Source organism: Rhincodon typus, chromosome 16, assembly GCF_021869965.1.
Source record: "Rhincodon typus isolate 14 chromosome 16, sRhiTyp1.1, whole genome shotgun sequence".
In the NCBI taxonomy this organism is placed as follows: Eukaryota; Metazoa; Chordata; class Chondrichthyes; order Orectolobiformes; family Rhincodontidae; genus Rhincodon; species Rhincodon typus.
Window position 1 is genome coordinate 60,698,156 of NC_063347.1, and position 17,059 is coordinate 60,715,214.

At 42.2% G+C, this 17,059-nt stretch overlaps 1 protein-coding gene across 4 annotated transcripts in view; it reads left to right on the forward strand.

The window, feature by feature from the left end:
• The window catches only part of itpr1b (inositol 1,4,5-trisphosphate receptor, type 1b), a 500,439-nt gene that overhangs the window by 241,803 nt on the left and 241,577 nt on the right, over window positions 1–17,059 (forward strand). For all 4 annotated transcript variants that reach the window (XM_048606463.1, XM_048606462.1, XM_048606465.1 and 1 more), the window contains exons 32-35: window positions 21–272; window positions 2,115–2,240; window positions 6,777–6,905; window positions 16,251–16,371. In XM_048606463.1, the coding sequence (XP_048462420.1) occupies window positions 21–272; window positions 2,115–2,240; window positions 6,777–6,905; window positions 16,251–16,371 (628 nt within the window). The remainder of the gene's footprint in view (window positions 1–20; window positions 273–2,114; window positions 2,241–6,776; window positions 6,906–16,250; window positions 16,372–17,059) is intronic.

Consider the following 17,059-nt stretch of genomic DNA (forward strand, 5'->3'; position numbering starts at 1 on the left):
GAACCAATGCAATTTTTCAGCTGGTGAACGCTGGGGAAGATGTTCTGATTTTCTACAATGACCGAGCCTCGTTCCAAACCTTGGTGCAGATGATGCGCTCTGAGCGTGATCGGATGGATGAGAACAGTCCTCTCATGTACCATATTCACTTGGTGGAGCTGCTAGCAGTCTGCACTGAGGGCAAGAATGTCTACACCGAGATTAAGTGCAACTCCCTTTTGCCCCTAGATGACATTGTAAGAGTATCAACCCATGAAGACTGCATACCTGAAGTGAGTGAGCCTTGTGGGCGATCTAATTGAAAACGCTTTTGTTTCATAAAGGAGTTTAAGATTCTCTACCTTCCATAATTTATCCTATTTATCATATTTAATATAACCTTTTGATATATTTTATCCTATCTACTTAACCTAATCCATTCTATTTTATCCCATTTGTATTTCTGTTGCTAAAAATACGTTATGCCACTGATGTCTTTAATCTTAGACTTGTCAGGACATAATTACAAGAATACCAAATTGCAAAAGAGGCAACAATTTACACTCCATGGGGGCAGGAGGGGGCAATAACTGGTAATAATTCCATCAACCAATCCACTATTCTTTTCTCATGTGATATGAATTGTTGTTCCAAATAAAACTTGATAATCTTGTGCCTGCTGGTGAGCGCAAGAAGAAAAGATTTGACAGCGTGTATCTTGCTTCTCTTTCCCTGTCTTTTCGACCCATTCTTTTGTTACTTATCTGTTCGTATTGCTACAGCTTATTTGAGCTGACCTGTTATTTTTTTGAGGTCTGTTTTCTGCTGAAGCAAATGACATGTTGCTAGAGTTGCCTTTGACTAATGATTCCTATTCTCCAACCGCTCCTCCCTCACTCTGTCTGACTCCAATTATTGCAAAATCATGAGCAAAACTGCCTTTTAAGCTGAAGACACAGAAATCTTTGTCCAAGCAAAGCCGCAAGTCAGCACCGAACGGCACAATTTCAAATTTCTGATTGGTTGGTTGGCTGCTCGAGCTTCAAAATCTCCCCTCCCCCTACCGCATCCCAAAACCAGACCAGCTCGTCCCCGCCTCCCTAACCTGTCCTTCTGCCCACCTATGCCCTCCTCCCACCTCAAGCCCCACCCCCATCTCCTACCTACTAACCTCATCCTGCCCCCTTGACCTGTCCGTCCTCCCTGGACTGACCTATCTCCTCCCTACCTCCCCACCTACACTCACCTCTACTGGCTCCATCCCAGCCACTTTGGCCTGTCTGTCTCCTCTCCACCTATCTTCTCCTCTATCCATCTTCTATCCGCCTCCCCCTCTCTCCCTATTTATTTCAGAACCCCCTTCCCCTTCCCCATTTCTGAAGAAGGGTCTAGGCCCGAAACGTCAGCCTTCCTGCTCCTCTGATGCTGCTTGGCCTGCTGTGTTCATCCAGCTCTGCACCTTGTTATCCGGGATTAGAAAGTCTTGGATTTAATGCAAAACATGTGAACGAGGTGCAGGAAATAGTAACTTGCTGAAAAGGATTTCAATTCCGTTCTGGCAGCAGGGCAGCATCATATAACTCCTGCTGTAGGTGGGAATTTCGTTCCAATTTTAAAGCACATGGGAAACGTGCACATTTACTGGAAAAACTGCTTATGCTTGGTAATAGTTAGGCAAGACAATTCCCCAAGAAAACACGTATTTCATAATCACAACACCGTAAGATTGATTATTATAATAAAGGGCTAGAAATGATGGTTACTATCTTCGTGTTTCAGTGTTAAATTGCTTTAACTTTACCTAAAGTTGTTTATATTTTACTTTTTGAATCTTAAATATTTGATCAAATGCCATTCTCTGGTGAAGATGTTGAGTGCACAGCCTCATTTCCGGAGCTTTGAATGCGTTCTAGCAGGATTTTCCAGTCCTCTAGAGGGATACTGATGTTGCATGATTTCACTTTCTCTCAAAGTGTGGGGATCTACCATTCATCCATTTGCCATCTTGCCCCCTGCTATCTTAATGACTTGGTTGGACACATCAACTTAATAGGCATTAACTACTCTCACCCCTCGGGCATCTCTTTGTTTTGCTGCTGAGATTAACTTCTGCTAATGTTTTGTTTCATAACTAGGTGAAGATTGCCTACATTAACTTTCTCAATCACTGCTATGTGGACACGGAAGTGGAAATGAAGGAAATTTACACAAGCAACCATATGTGGAAGCTTTTTGAGAACTTTCTTGTTGACATATGCAGGGCAAGTATTGAATTTAGCGTTATTACACTTGCTGTTAGTGACTTTTAATGGCATGTTTGGTCCTACTTGATCTCCTATTTACTGAGCAGCAGTCAGCGAGACAGCTGTGGTTGTGCAACATTGACTCTTGGCGATAAGTTGATCCTTTATCTCCTTGAGCTGTGGAGCATGATGACCTATGTACTGGCTCTACCACATCTAGAACTGTGGGCTCACGCATAAAGAAGAGTAAGACTTTGATAGCAACATATCCCTGTAGCAGAGGGACTAATAAACACAGTGAGTCATGAAGCCTGATTCAGAACGAAGTAGGTGTGACTGAAGGAAAAGCTGTATATCTTTATCTGATTATGCAATTTGTGGCCTGCAAGAAGTCAGTTGTAGCATGAAGAGGAAGAACGTTGTACATCATTTGGTTGTTTTTACATAATATATGGAAATGGTGCAGTCAGTACCACTTCTTAAGCCATCCGGACTTCTTTACACATATTGTTTAATTTTATCAAGCCTGCCTGCGTATTAACGCTTTTCTATGTCTGCTTTTGAGTTCTGTAGCAGTAGCATGTGGTGCCGACATAGCTGGTGGGGTCAGAACTGGCAAACCAAGTCCACACACTCTCTTGTAATACTTCCACAGGAGCGTGCTTTTAAAAGAAAAAGCTCAATTTAACATTGGGGAATAGACGATGTAGAAGAGTAATTGTGCAGTTTGCCATTCAGAACGTTTGCAACTGTCCTCCATCTGCAATCTCTCACCCAATGAGCTCCCAGCGATTAGTAGTAATGCCACTAGATAAGTAATGGAGAGGCTCAAGGGGAATGTTCTGGGACACCGGGTTCAAATCCCACCTACAGCAGTTAGTGCGGATTTAAATTGAAATAATTAATCAAAAATGAACTGGAATGAAAGCTCATTTCTGTCATTGTGACCATGAAGCCATCTACAATTTTCCACCAAAAAAAAATGTCTGGTTCACAAATGTTCTTACCCATGCTGGTCTCCATAGGACTGTATGGTTCCCTCAGAACTGTCCTCAAGGGGCAGTATGGGATAAGCGACAAGTGTTGGCATTTCTTGCCCCATCTTTTATTTTTGATGACTTTGTCATGATTAATCGCTAATTCACAGTGCGTTGAATATATGGCCGTGCAAATATATTCAAGTCCACTGATGTGTCCCCATTGATGTATTTGTCTTGACTGACATGCTATCAGAATGGACAGTAGACAAACAGATCATTTGGTCCAACAGGCGCATTTTGGAAGAAGGGTCCCAACCTGAAGTGGCAGCTTTCCTGCTCCTCCGATTCTGCCTGGCCTGCTGTGTTCCTCCAGCTCTACACTGGGTTGTCTGTGTGCTGTACCCCTGTTTTGGATAAGTTCCTCTCGCTCCTTGTCATCTAGCTGTAGGTATATCCTTTCACTCGGACCTGCCAGGTTTCTCCAGTGATTATCTGATTTTGATCAGATGTCCATTATCCAAAGTTATTTGTTGTATTATAGGTAGGAGAGTGCATTATGAAAAGGACTTAAGGAGCCTACAAGGCTAAATGAGTGGGTAAGCATCTGGCAAGTTGGAAAGTGTGGAATTGCCCACCTTCACATCTTCAGACTGTGGGAGGAAACTGGTGCACCCGGAGGAAACCCACGAAGACATAGGGAGAATGTGCAAACTCCACACAGACAGTCGCCCGAGGCTGGAATTAAACCCAGGTCCTTAGTACTGGGGTGACTCAGTGGTTCAGTGGTTAGCACTCCTGCCTCATAACAAAAGGGACACGGGTTCAATTCCACCCTTGGGCGACTGTCTGTGTAGAGTTTGCACATTCTCACTGTGTCTGCTTCTGCCATGTACTCTGGTTTCTTCCCACAGTCCAAAGATGTGCAGGTAAGGTGGACTGGCCATGCTACATTGCCATATAGTGTACAGGGATGTGTGGGTTATGTGGGCTAGCCATGGTAAATGCAGGGCTATGGGGATAGGATTGGTTGGGGGGGGGGGGGGGGGGTGGGAGGGGAGCGGTCTGGGTGGGATTCTGTTCGGAGAGTCAGTGCAGACTTGATGGGCCAAATAGCCTCTTTCCATGCTCTAGGGGTTCGAAGAATAAAAAAGCAGATTATCTAAATGGTGAGAGCTCCTAGAACATAGAAACATAGAAGATAGGAGCAGGAGGAGGCCATTCGGCCCTTCGAGCCTGCTCCGCCGTTCTTCACAATCATGGCTGATCATCCTAACTCAATAGCTTAATTCTGCTTTCTCCCCATGACCTTTGATCCCGTTCACCCCAAGTGCTATGTCTAGCTGCCTCTTGAATATATTCAAATGTTTGGGCATCAACTACTTCCTGTGGTAATGAATTCCACAGGCTCACCCCTGTTTGGGTGAAGAAATGTCTCCTCATCTCCGTCCTAAATGGTCTACCCCAAATCCTCAGACTGTGCTGCCTGGTTCTGGACACACCCACCATCGGGAACATCCTCCCTGCATCTACCCTGTCCTGTCCTGTTAGAATTTTATTAGTCTCTGAGATCCCCACCCCAACCTCCCCACCATTTGTCTGAACTCCAAAAACAATCCCAACCTAGTCAATCTCTTCTCGTATGTCAGTCCCGCCATCCCCGGCATCAGCCTGGTAAATCTTCACTGCACCTCCCTTGAGAACCTGAGATGCAGCAGTGTCCTAGTGTATTAATTGCAGAAGATTAGTCTGCAGATATAGCAAGTAATCAGGAAAGCTGGGGCCTAATAATGCCCTATTTTGAGTACTGTGTGCAGTTCTGGTTGCCACACTGTGAAGGATGTGGAGGCTTTGGAGAGGGTGCAAAAGAGGTTCCGCAGGATGTTGCCTGGATTGAAGTGTATGAGCTATAAGGAGAGGTTGGACAAATGTTGATGGTTTTCGCTAGAGCATCGGAGGCTGAGGTTGGAAGTATATGAAATTGAGAGGCGTGGATAGTCTGAGTTCCCCAGGTTGGAAATGTTAACTACTAGGGGACATCGGCTTAAGGTAAGGGAGGAAAGCTTTTTTTTGTTTTGCACAGAGGGTAGTAGGTGCTTTGAATGCGTTGCCAGGGGAGGTGGTAGAAGTAGGTACAATAACAATGTTTTAGAGGCTTTTAGCCAGACACGGAATAGTGAAATATGGACTGGGGTTAGTTTAGAATGGCATCGTGGTCAGCACAGACATCGTGGAGCAAAGGTCTTGTTCCTGTGCTGTACTGTTCTATGTCCTATGTCATCTATTTATCGCGCTACCCCTTAGATGCATCTGTTGATATTATTTGCCTTCACTATGCCATGCAGTGGCAGGTTCCTTATTCTATCATTTGCGTCAGAGAAGGGGGAAAAAAAATCGAATCTTAACCTAGTTTACTCCTTCACCTATTCATTTATGGACTGTAGAGATGGAAATATGTTTTTCGTACTTTCCTTGCCAAAGCATTTTATCACAATTCAACACCTTTTTATAATCTGTCATTGCTACCAGCTTTTGATTTTCCCGTTTTCTTTTTAATTAAATTCAAATTCTCAAACTGCTGTGGTGGGATTTCAAGTGATCGATATCTGCACCGTTTCTATTCATGCTCTTAACGGACGACCAAAAATACAGGAAAGATTGAGGTTTCAGTGGGAAAATCAAAGTGACAACAAAGATTCTTGCAGTCAGTGCTAAATCTATTGATGCAGTTGATTAATTTTGACCATATAATTGTCCCGTTTCACCTGTGCACTTGGGTACAACAGGAGATCAGAAAATGAGAGGCGACAGAAGTTTTAAAAAAAAAAAAAATCCCCAGAGAAGACTTCCACTGACTTCTCCCTCCACCTGAAGAGTTATCCCAAAGACGGGAAGGCCCATGGTTCACCTTCCTGCTGCACTGCCAATTGATGCCTTTCAGGGGTCAATTGATAAGGATCAACCGAAGGCCTATTCTCACCTGGGCTACAATGATCTCGGTTCCCGGAGGGACAAAGAGTGGGCCCACCTGACTGGTAAATCATTGCTGCTGATTGATGCTGATTTGTGTACAATCGAGGGACTTGGATATAGGGCAGGGCATGTGCCCACTGAGAGTCTCCCTCCTGCCCTCACATCTGACCCCTCATACCTCCTCTCTCTCCATAATCCCAAAATCCAGAGCCTGACCCCCTCCTCTCACCACTACCTCACACACCCACAAAAAAACTTGCCTGGCACCTTGTGCCTTGTGATATCGGTGGATGTCCCAGCAGCATCCAATTGGTGGTGCAACCGAGTGTGCGTGTTGCCTGCCTCTGATTGGCCAGCAGCTCCTGGTAGGAAGGACCCCTGCCCTTGGCAGCTTCATTTTGGAGAAATGTTGTTCGTTGTTGCCCTTCTTAATTGCCTGATTGGAGGAGCAGACAGTGAGCCTTGTTGTGACGACTCAGCCCTGGGTGGTCTTGCTACCTTTCTCCAGCCTGAGAAAAAGAGAGAATGCCAGCCCGAGTCATAGAGAGAGTTCGATGTCCAGATACAACTGACCGGCTTTGTCTTCGGACTGCTCTCCTTTCAGGTGTGTAACAATACAAGTGACCGAAAGCATGCTGACAACGTCCTGGAGAGATATGTCACTGAGACTGTCATGAGCATCGTCACAACTTTCTTCAGCTCCCCCTTCTCTGATCAAAGCACGAGTTTGCAGGTACGGAGTATTATCACTTTGGGTTGGTTTTTTTTTTCAGAGCTATGTGCTTTTAGTTCTCCATTATTCTGACCCAATTTAGGGGAGAACATTGAGTAAGTGAGCAATTTGCTTGTTGACATAACCCTGGGAAAAAGTCACCTAGAGCAAAACAAAACACATGCATTGCACTGGTAAATGATGAGGAAAGACTTTATTGTAACCAGAGAGAAACTGTATTTGGTTCTGGTCTCCCTGTTACAGGAAGTGTATTATTAAGCTGGAGAGGATTCAGAAATAATTTACCAGGATGTTGCTTGGAATAGAGGGTTTGAGTTGTAAGGAGAGGCTGGATAGGCTGGGACTTTTTTCACTGGAGCGTATTAGGTTAAGGGATAACCTCATAAAAATTTATAAAATCACGAGGAGCTCAGATGAGGTGAATGGCAGGTCTTTTCTGTAGGGTTGGGGGATTTCAAGTCTAGGGCCATATTTTTCAGGCGAGAGGAGAAAGATTTAAGAAGACATGAGGGGCAACCTTTTTTTACAGTGGTTCGTGCGTGGAATAAACTTCTATAGGAAGTGATAGCTGCGAGTAGAGTTAGTGTTTAAAAGACATTTGGATAAGTACAGGAACAGGAAGGGTTTGGAGGGATATGGGCCAAGTGCAGGCAAGTGGGACTAGTTGAGCTTGGGAACCTAGACAGCATGGACTGCTTGGACCGAGCGGTCTGTTTTGTGCTGTATGACTTTAGTAGAGTAGTGACACCTTGTGTCCTAGCTTCCACATGGGGTGATAGAATGTTACAGCATAATGTGTATTCTGCCAGGGCCAGTCAGCATTCAGACCTCATTCCAGCACGGGCCCAAACGTGGACAAAAGAGCTGAATGCAAGAGGGAAACTAAGGGGGACTGCCCTGACACAAGGCCACATTTGACCGAGTGACGTGTCAAGGAGCCCTGACAAAACTGGTGTTGATGGGCACTCGGGGGAAATGCTTTTCACTGTTTTTATCCTATCTCGCACAAAGAAGGATGATTATGTTCGTTAGTGGTCACCTCAGCCACAGGAGTTCCTCAGGTGAGTGTTCTTGACCCAACTACTTTCAGCTACTTCATAAATGACCCTCCTTCCATCAGAAAGTCAGAAGTGGGGCTGTTCACTGATGATTGCACTGCATTCAGCACCATTTACAACCTTTCAGACACTGAAGCTATCCATATTTGTATGTCAAAAGACTTGTAACTAATGTCTTGGACTGATAGGTGTCAAGTAATATTCATGCCACACTACTGTTGGGCAATGGCCATCTCCAATAAGCGAGTATCTGATTGTTGTTTGATATTCACTGGCATTACCATCACTGAATCCCTCCCATCAACATCCTGGTGATTGCCAATTTCCAGAAACTTAACTGGACTTGTCGTATACATATTGTGGCTACAATTGCAAGTCAGAGGCTAGGAAAATTCCAGTGAGTAATTCACCTCCTGACTCCCCAGAGCCTGTTCACCATCTACACGTTGAGTCAGGAGTTTGCTGGAATACTCCTCACTTGCCTGGATTAGTGTAGCTCCAGTAACACACTCAAAAAGCCTGATGTCATCCAGTTAAAGCAGCTGGCTTCGTTGGCAACCATCCAACCTCTTCAACATTCACTCCCTTTACCTCCAATAACCTGCAGCAGTTTGTAGCATCTACAAGATGCACTGCAGCAAGGCTTCTTTGACAGCACCTTTCAACCCAAGACCCCTGTCATCTGAGGAAGGGTCACTGGATCCAAAACGTTAACTCTGATTTCTCTTCTCGGTTGCTGCCAACCTGCTGAGCTTTTCCAACAATTTGCGTTTTTGCTTCTGACTTTACAGCAGCTGCAGTTCTTTCAGTTTTTACCTCTGTCATCTAGTTGGACGAAGGCAGTAGAAATGTGGAAAAAGCACCATCTACAAGCTCCCCTCCAAACCACACACCATTGTGACTTGGAAACACGTTGTTCCTTCAGCATCTCTAGATCTAAATTCTGAAGGTCCCGCCCAAATGGCATTGTGGGTGTCCCTACACCACGTCGATTGCAGTGGTTTAAGAAGGCAGCTCACCACGACCTTCAATAGGGCAGTTCGGGATTGGCAATAAATGATGGCCCAGACAGCAGTGTCCACATGAATGAATAAAGAAAACATAGAAAGTGGCCATTTGGCCCATTGTGTTCATCCTGCTCTCTGAGCAAGCCATTTGCTCCATCTGTATGACTCTCTAGTATTTCACTATATATCCTTGCATTTTTTTGTTTCCTTTTTAGATATAATTCTCTTTTAAAGACAATGCAGAATATTGCTCCATCAGCCCCTGAGTTGGTACATTCTGAATCCTAACCGGGCACAATGTAATAAAATTTCCTTGGGAACCATGGCTGTGTTTACCAATCACTTTAAGTTGGTGTTCTAGTCCTGGACCATTTTGCTGATGGGAACTGTTCAGCCATTTCTCATTTTACTCTGTCAAATCCTTTTATTGAATCCCCTCCATTCAATCTTCTCCAATGAGAGCAGCTTCAGCTTCCCCAATCTGTCTATCTAACTGAAGTCATTTATTCCCTTGAACTGTTCTCTGCAATCTTTGCTGAACTTTTTCTGACGCCTTCACTCACTTCTTAAAGAACTGGGCTCACTGCTGTAATTGAGGGCCAGCTAGTGTGGTAGCAGACTGTTCATTACGCCGCAGAAGCAGCCTGGATAGCAGCTTTTGTTAATTCTGGGCTCTATTACTGCTTTGGCCATTTTGATGTTTGAATCAAGTCAACGTACAGTTGTGGGAACAATGGAAAAGACGAACCTCAAGGCTGTCAAGTTGTGATTTGCAATGTGGCTTGAGTTGAAATTTACCACAGACTATTGGAAGCCCACTGAAGACAGTGAATCATTTAGTACAGAAATTAGGTCAACTGAAGTACAGCTCTCTCTCATTAAACTTGTGACTTAAGCAGCTAACTTTGAATCTTGCCAAGAGCTCCAGCTGTTTTACTTGGTCCATTCTTCAAATCTGTTCACTGGAACTTTGGCTCATGTGGCCTTTTTGAGTTCTAACTTTGCCATTATATAAGTTATAAATTCGACAGCCAAACAGATGTACGATTCAGTTTTTATATTGAGCTGCGAGGGTTTTGCTATTTTATTTTTTCAAAGTTATGCAACCCAGAGGCACATTTGAAGAGTACCGTGAATAAATTTTATTTCATGCTCACTTCCAAAAATATTCAAATCCTTGTCCTTTGAGCAAAGATTAAGAAAATTTGTTTTTGAAGGAGTTGATTTGAACTATGGATTAGTTCTTTTTATCCATTTATCCATCTTATTTTTTTCTTTTTTAAATTTAGTGCCTGAATTAGAATTATCCAAAAGAATATTTGGATCTTCAGCTTATTTTAGCTTATGTTGTTATTCCTTTCAATTCCATTATTTTCCATTAATGTTGGAAATGCAAATGAAAAACTGGATCTGGGTGATCTACTCGCTTTGTCCTCCACTGGGGCAAGTAACTATTTAAGACTGAGCCTATGGTTAGGGTATCCAAGGATGCAGATCAAAGGCAGGTAACTGGAAAGGAGAAACCGATGAGGGGCAGATTGACCTTCCATGCTTCTATCCTTCAGTGTGACAGCAGAGTTTATAACCTCTCTCTTGCAACTTACCTTTTTCTTTCTTCTCCTCCTCCTCCTCCTCCTCCTCCTCCTCCTTAACTCTTCTCACTCTTAAAAGATTCCTGAAAAATAGTGTTTGCTGCGGAAGACGCATTCCGGTGCAAATGTTTGTCATTAAGTTTAAGTTCATCTGTCTTTGGATATGTGCTGTGTTTTTATCTGTGTTAGCCTCCAATATCTACAGGCACACCCAGAAAGAAAGCTAGCCTAATACTCGTTGCACCCTTGATTCATTCTAATGTAGAAGACGGTGGTTAGAAATCGGAAGTGATCATAATGTAATCAGTCTCGTTGAATCCCACTGAATGGAGAAGCCACACTGAGAGTACACGGGTCAGCTTAGTGACCCTTGTTGGCATGACAAGGCCTTCCACGTTTGGAATGCAGGGTCATGAAGAAAGAGGGTGACGCTACCTGCAGTCTTTGGGAGATGGCCAGTGCAAGTACTTGAAGTACTGTAACAATCCATTGATTCTGGTTGGAAGTAAAGCACAGTGTTTGTTCCATTTTACCTTGAATTATTACAGAATACGGTGAGAGCCACATAGGTGTGGTGTTCTTCGTTCTGTTAATGATGCTCTGTAAAGCATTTGATAGTTTTTGGAGCTGTTGTGAAATCAAAGCATCTTCAGATTGTGGTTTCTTCTCAGTTTATTACATTCCAGTTGGAATGTAATGCTCTATCCTACACTGGCTACTCATTGTTCACTACAGCTGTCCCTCTTGTGCATGGCAGTATGAAATATTCTTCTAGGTTTCAATCCTCCATTTGTATTCACATTTTGTATTTTATTTGAAGAGCAATTCTTGGACATTCTGAAGTGTTTTAATGTTTGTAGTACGTTGTTATTAATGTGGTCAGAACAGCTTGTAGCTGTTAACTTTGTTTCATGCAGTTAGCAATCAACCTAATGAGGTGGTGGTATGAAGTTCCCACCATAAACTTAACTTAGTTACCTGCCTTCATACTATTTCCAAAATGATGTGTGTTTGGCCAGGTTAGAGGAAGGAGAAAAACTTGCAGTCAACATTGAATACAGGTGTTATAAAATTGTGTGGAATAATTATGAATTGGAAGGCAGGCAGGTAGAATTTGTTTGTTTTTTTAAAAAAGGGAGAAGAGTATGTGGTTCCTTTAAGAGGTAAAGATCTTCTCTAAACTTAGAGATTTATACAGAAAAAGAATGTATCTTTATGTAGCTGAGGATGTACAGCCAGTTCTGAAATTGAAACGTATCAATTGGCTATGTCATTGGGAGCCTTAGGTGTGTTTTGATGTTTTGGCAACTAGCTGGAATCAGCCAACTAATTTAAACCAAACACTTAGTGATTGAAAGCCAATTGAATTTAAATCTGATGGTTTTGACAACCTTGGACCAATGCTATTGTAAGAAAATTGATATGTCATCCAAGATATGTAAGCAGAGGGTTTTTGTAACACTGTGTGAGAACGATCTGCCATCTGAGAAATAAGCATCTAGCTCTCACAGGAAATCACTAAACTCGCTAAGAAAGCACCATCTATCCATTAAAGGTACCACAGCACTTCTAGCTAAGAGTCTTCACAGAAGACTTCAGAGAGAACATCCCTGACAGTTGGATCAGCGGTAGAAAGGCGTTTATGACTTGAGCAGCAGAAGAAAGGCATGTAGACTTTGAGAGACTAAATTTTAATTTATTTTCTTTTTAATTCGGTTTATATAAGTGCAACTGCTGTTCATTGGAACAGCAAACCAGTAGAATTTAGTTCAGTTGGGGAATGGTTAGTAGTTAAAGGGGAATTGTTCAATTTGTTAGTAATTCTATTAATTTGTTCACTGTTAGGTTAAATAAATAAATTATTACTTGGTAATTATAAAGTGAATATCAGTGATTTTCTTTCTTTTAGTCACTCTCTAACAAATTATGAGCTTCTCTTGGTATTTCAGGTTTAATTATTAGAAGGGAACCTCCATTCCTGCCCTAACAAATTGGAGGCTTGTGTTTTGGTTTAATTATGAGAGGGAATTGAACTCCTCTCTGAAATACAGGCCAATGTCTACTTTGTGCTAACTTAAGCTCCTACCAAATTCCAAAATGTGTTGTGCCAATTCTCCTCCCTCAATCGCCCCTCTCCAAATTTCTGTCCTCTGATCCTACACAACCGTGCAGATACAAAAATGCAATTTTAATACAGCCTGAGAACTGGCCTGGGCAAAACTGGATCTGTGGCAAGGTAGACAGTGGGCAGTCATCTACTTCACACTGAGCTGTGGTTTGAGGTTTTAACTTTGTTGACTGGACTTGCTTTATGAAGTGTGACTGCTAAAATTAAGGTTGTGTGAACACATTGGTAAGTATGGTTATAACTGAGTGTGTGTAACTGTTAATACCGTGTATGAATAAATGAAAGCCAAGGCCATCTAAACCCTATGGTGCACGTTATGTCTATGCTATAATAGATACTTGTGTCTCACAGTATAACCAGTGATATACGCCAAACCAAATCGTAAATTTTATGAGAATTTTAAAAGAAATACTTTAAGTTTGTATGGTTCCCTTTCATGACTTCAGTATGTTCCAACACTTTACAATCAATTAAAACTTTTTAATGTATTGTCACTGTACTCTTAAAATGTAGAAAGTACAAGAACATGTTTTTACACAGCATGGTCCCACAAACGTCACTTTGACAATGATCACATTTCTTTAAGTGATGTTGTTTAGAGGATGAATATTTGCTGAGATACAAGGAGGAACTGTCCTGTTCCTATTATAAAGAAAAGGCAAGCTATCTTTAATATCTTAGCTTTGGAAGTCTTCTATGGAGTGAGATTAATTGTGTAGTCCTCTCGGAGAGACAATGCAGAGACAGTTGGCTGCGTGGTCTCCTTTGACCCAAAATTGACCCAGTGATGCTGAAGGAATGATGCTGGAAGCCTAAGTCAGGATGGCTTATGGCTTGGAGGGCTACTTGCTCTTGGTGATGTTCCCATGTTTCTAGAGGTTAGAGGTCATGGGTTTGGATGCTGTTGTCAAAGGTTCAGGGCAATATTTGCACTGTGACCCAAACAAAACGTTGAAGTGCCATTTCAAAGATGGGAAGCAAATTTGCATTAAAGTAGTCCCATTCTCAGCATACCACCAATCGACTCTTGCCAACAAATAACTTTGTGATATGTTTTCACGTGCGTTGTCATGCTGAAACTGACTGACTGCTTATGACTATGTCCCATAAATGGTAATGAGAGAATTTACCAGATAATCAGTTTGGTGGTTAACTGTTGGCTGGGGCATTGGGTCGACCCTGCCTCTTAATCTTTTCTACCACTTTGAGCTAGTCCCAGTTTAGCAACTCACCTGAAAGATGATACCTTTTGGTATTGTCAATGTGATACCACAGCTCAGATCATGCTGATATCCTGGAGATGGGGCCTGAATGCATGACCACCTACTTCTGAAATGATGCCATGACTGATAGCTCATGGAACAAAGCTCAGCTATGTATTAACACGAATGCAATTTCAGTTGTGGGGGCAGGGTGTTCAGTTGCCTTACATTGACACAGTATAATGGAGAAATGAGAGAAGCAATTTAAATCCTTCATGATCTAATTGTTCATTTTTCTTTTTCATAGCTTCATTCCACTAAATTGTTCCAATTCTGTTGTCAGTTCATGACTTTAAATCCACTTGGATTCCATTTAATAGAAATATATTATGCAAAAAGAAGCATGAAGGAATTATTTATTCAGTTGAACATGATACCTCTTCAGCTTATTGTTCCTTGCCCATAATTTTAAAATATAGAATGTTCTAGAAACACTCAGCAGACCAGATAATATTTGTGGAGAGAGAGAGAGTTTTAGGTTGATGACCTTGGATCAGAATGCTCTTCCCACTCCACAAACACTACTGAACTGTTGCTGGTTAATAGCATTTTCTGGGTTTTTTTCCGAAAAGATTTCCAACGTTCCCTGTGTTTTGATTTTTTTTCTTTTTTGGGTTGTTTTTGTTGTATGTTTCAACCCTGACTTCACGAAATTCCGTGCAAACTCCAAGGCTTAAATATTGGAGCTAGCCTGAAGACATTAAAAGGTCAAACATGAATGCCATTTGTCCTCGGCATGTTTAGATCTGCCATTTTTAAAAAATACTGCCGTTCTTATTGAGCCACTGGATTTTGTTTACTCCTTGCAATAAAAGGCTCAGGAGCAGAAGGGAAGCCAAAAGGCATTCAAGGGTGCTGTACCATTCAATAAGATTGTGGCTCATCTGATTGTGATCTCAACTGCATCTTTATCTATCTTCACCTTCCCCCGCTCCACTCCTGAATAGCCCTTCACTGACTTGTCTATCCAAGTCAACAAATTTGAAGTCACAATCCCCGCCCCTTTCTAGGGACGGGGAATGCCGCAGAGTAACAACCTCCGGGAATGGAATATTCTCCTCTGCCTTAGAAGGGAGACCTCTTATTTGTAAACTGTGTCCTTCAGCACCCACCCAGTATATCAAGAGAATTTCTGAAAATCCAGAATTGCGTCAACTGCCTAATTTGCGATCTAACAATTCTGTAGATGCCCCAGCGATTCTGACTACAGTGAAGTGATGTGCCCCTTTTTGTAAATTTGTATCGACTTGGAACCGTTTCACATTTTAAAAATTTGTTCCTGGGAAGTGAGCATCGTTGGCTAGGCCAGCATTGCATCCCATAATGCCCAGAGGGCAGTTAAGAATCAACCATACTTCTGTGGGTCTAGAGTGACATGACCCGGACCAGGTAAGGATGGTAGATTTCCTTCTCAAACAAATATTAGCGATTCAGATGGTTTGTTACAACAATTGGCAATGGTTTTGTGGACTTGCTCTTTCAAGAGGATGACTGTTTCAGCTTTTGTCTCTGTGAGCCCAATTTAACTCTCTGCTTATGAATCTTTGAGATGGTTCAACTAATAGAATTGATAGTGGAGAAAATGTTTGCTTACAGTAAGTGATCCAAGATTCATGCCAAATGCATGATTCAGTTTCGCATCTCCATAGTTACCTCTTGGCGGCTTTGTTATTAAGAACTTGATGATCATGTATTCTTTGCGGCAATCAATTGTTTTTGAACATCGACCAGTGTCTGCCATTATAGATATGGATAGTGATGGCAATCGCGTTCCACTGAATCAGTGAGAACAGAATGAGGCCTTAAAGCCCATCATGCCTATACTGGCTGTTTGAAAGAGCCATCCAGTTAGCCCTGTTCCCTTTCTCAGTCCCCGCTGCCTTGCAATTTATTCCTTCTCCAGTGTTTTACGTTGAAACTTTCACTTGGAGAGAGCTAAATTTAAAATGAAAATACTTGGTACTTACAGTTTTGAGCTTTGCAGTGAATTGTGAGTCTGAATTGATAACCCACAATTTCTGCTGGTGTTGGGGTGGACACCGGTCACTTATCTGGGTTGAAGTCTGACTTTGAACGTGTCAGTACCTTAACCGGATGTTGTTCTGTTCGAGTTGAGTTTGAGGATGCTTCTAAATTGTGAAATTGTTTAACCAGGCAAACAATGTGTCTGTTTACCCCCAGACAGCCATTAGTCTAATCTTCTAGCTGTCAAGTATTGTTTTTTGTTCCATCAGTAATTGAAACAAAGCAAACTGTTAACTAAATGTTTCTTTTTTTACTCCCCTGTGCTTTATCCAGACTCGTCAACCTATCTTTGTGCAATTATTGCAAGGGGTGTTCAGAGTGTACCACTGCCCTTGGCTGTCGGCTACCCAGAAAGCTTCTGTTGAGAGTTGCATTAAGGTGCTATCGGAAGTAGGTAAGCAGTGTATCAGGAGATGCTGATAGAGGTTGGTAAAGAAGCAGTGTTTTAAGTTGTTAAATACTGCAAAAAAAGTACCATTGCCACTGCTGTGATATACTTGCTGCTTTTAAAATACCTCCTTTTGCTCTTTGTTTTCTGTCCTGTTTGACTAACTTTGTAAGTACTGTTCATGAGGCTTCATGATTAATACATCTGAACTTACTTTCGTAACTTGTGTCTATTTAATGCTGTTTACCTTTGATTTCGAGTGTTCTCGAGACGCACGTTCCCAGCCAAGCCACAATGTCCACCTCTCCGACTGGGTGTCATCAATGTTCAAATGTCAGCCAACCCAGGCTGCAGTCTTCAATTTATAATTGGTGTAACTGGGCACCACTCAATTCATCGAGTCTTGGTTGGACTACACACAACAAAGGGATTCATATTCTTGAAACATGAATTCACTTGAATTTATGACACAGAATTTGCCAGTGGTATTGAAACACTTTGAAATGAATGTTTTTATTCCAAATGCATTCTTGTCTAGCTATTGTCTGCTTTTCTCATTTTGAGCAATGCAATTAAGTCCCTTGACTTCCCGGTATCGTACTTGCCTCTTGAATGTTTGTTTGTTTCTGTCTCTTGCACTAAACCATCCTTTTAACTTCTGTGACTGGAATTACATTGTACTGTACCAGATCAT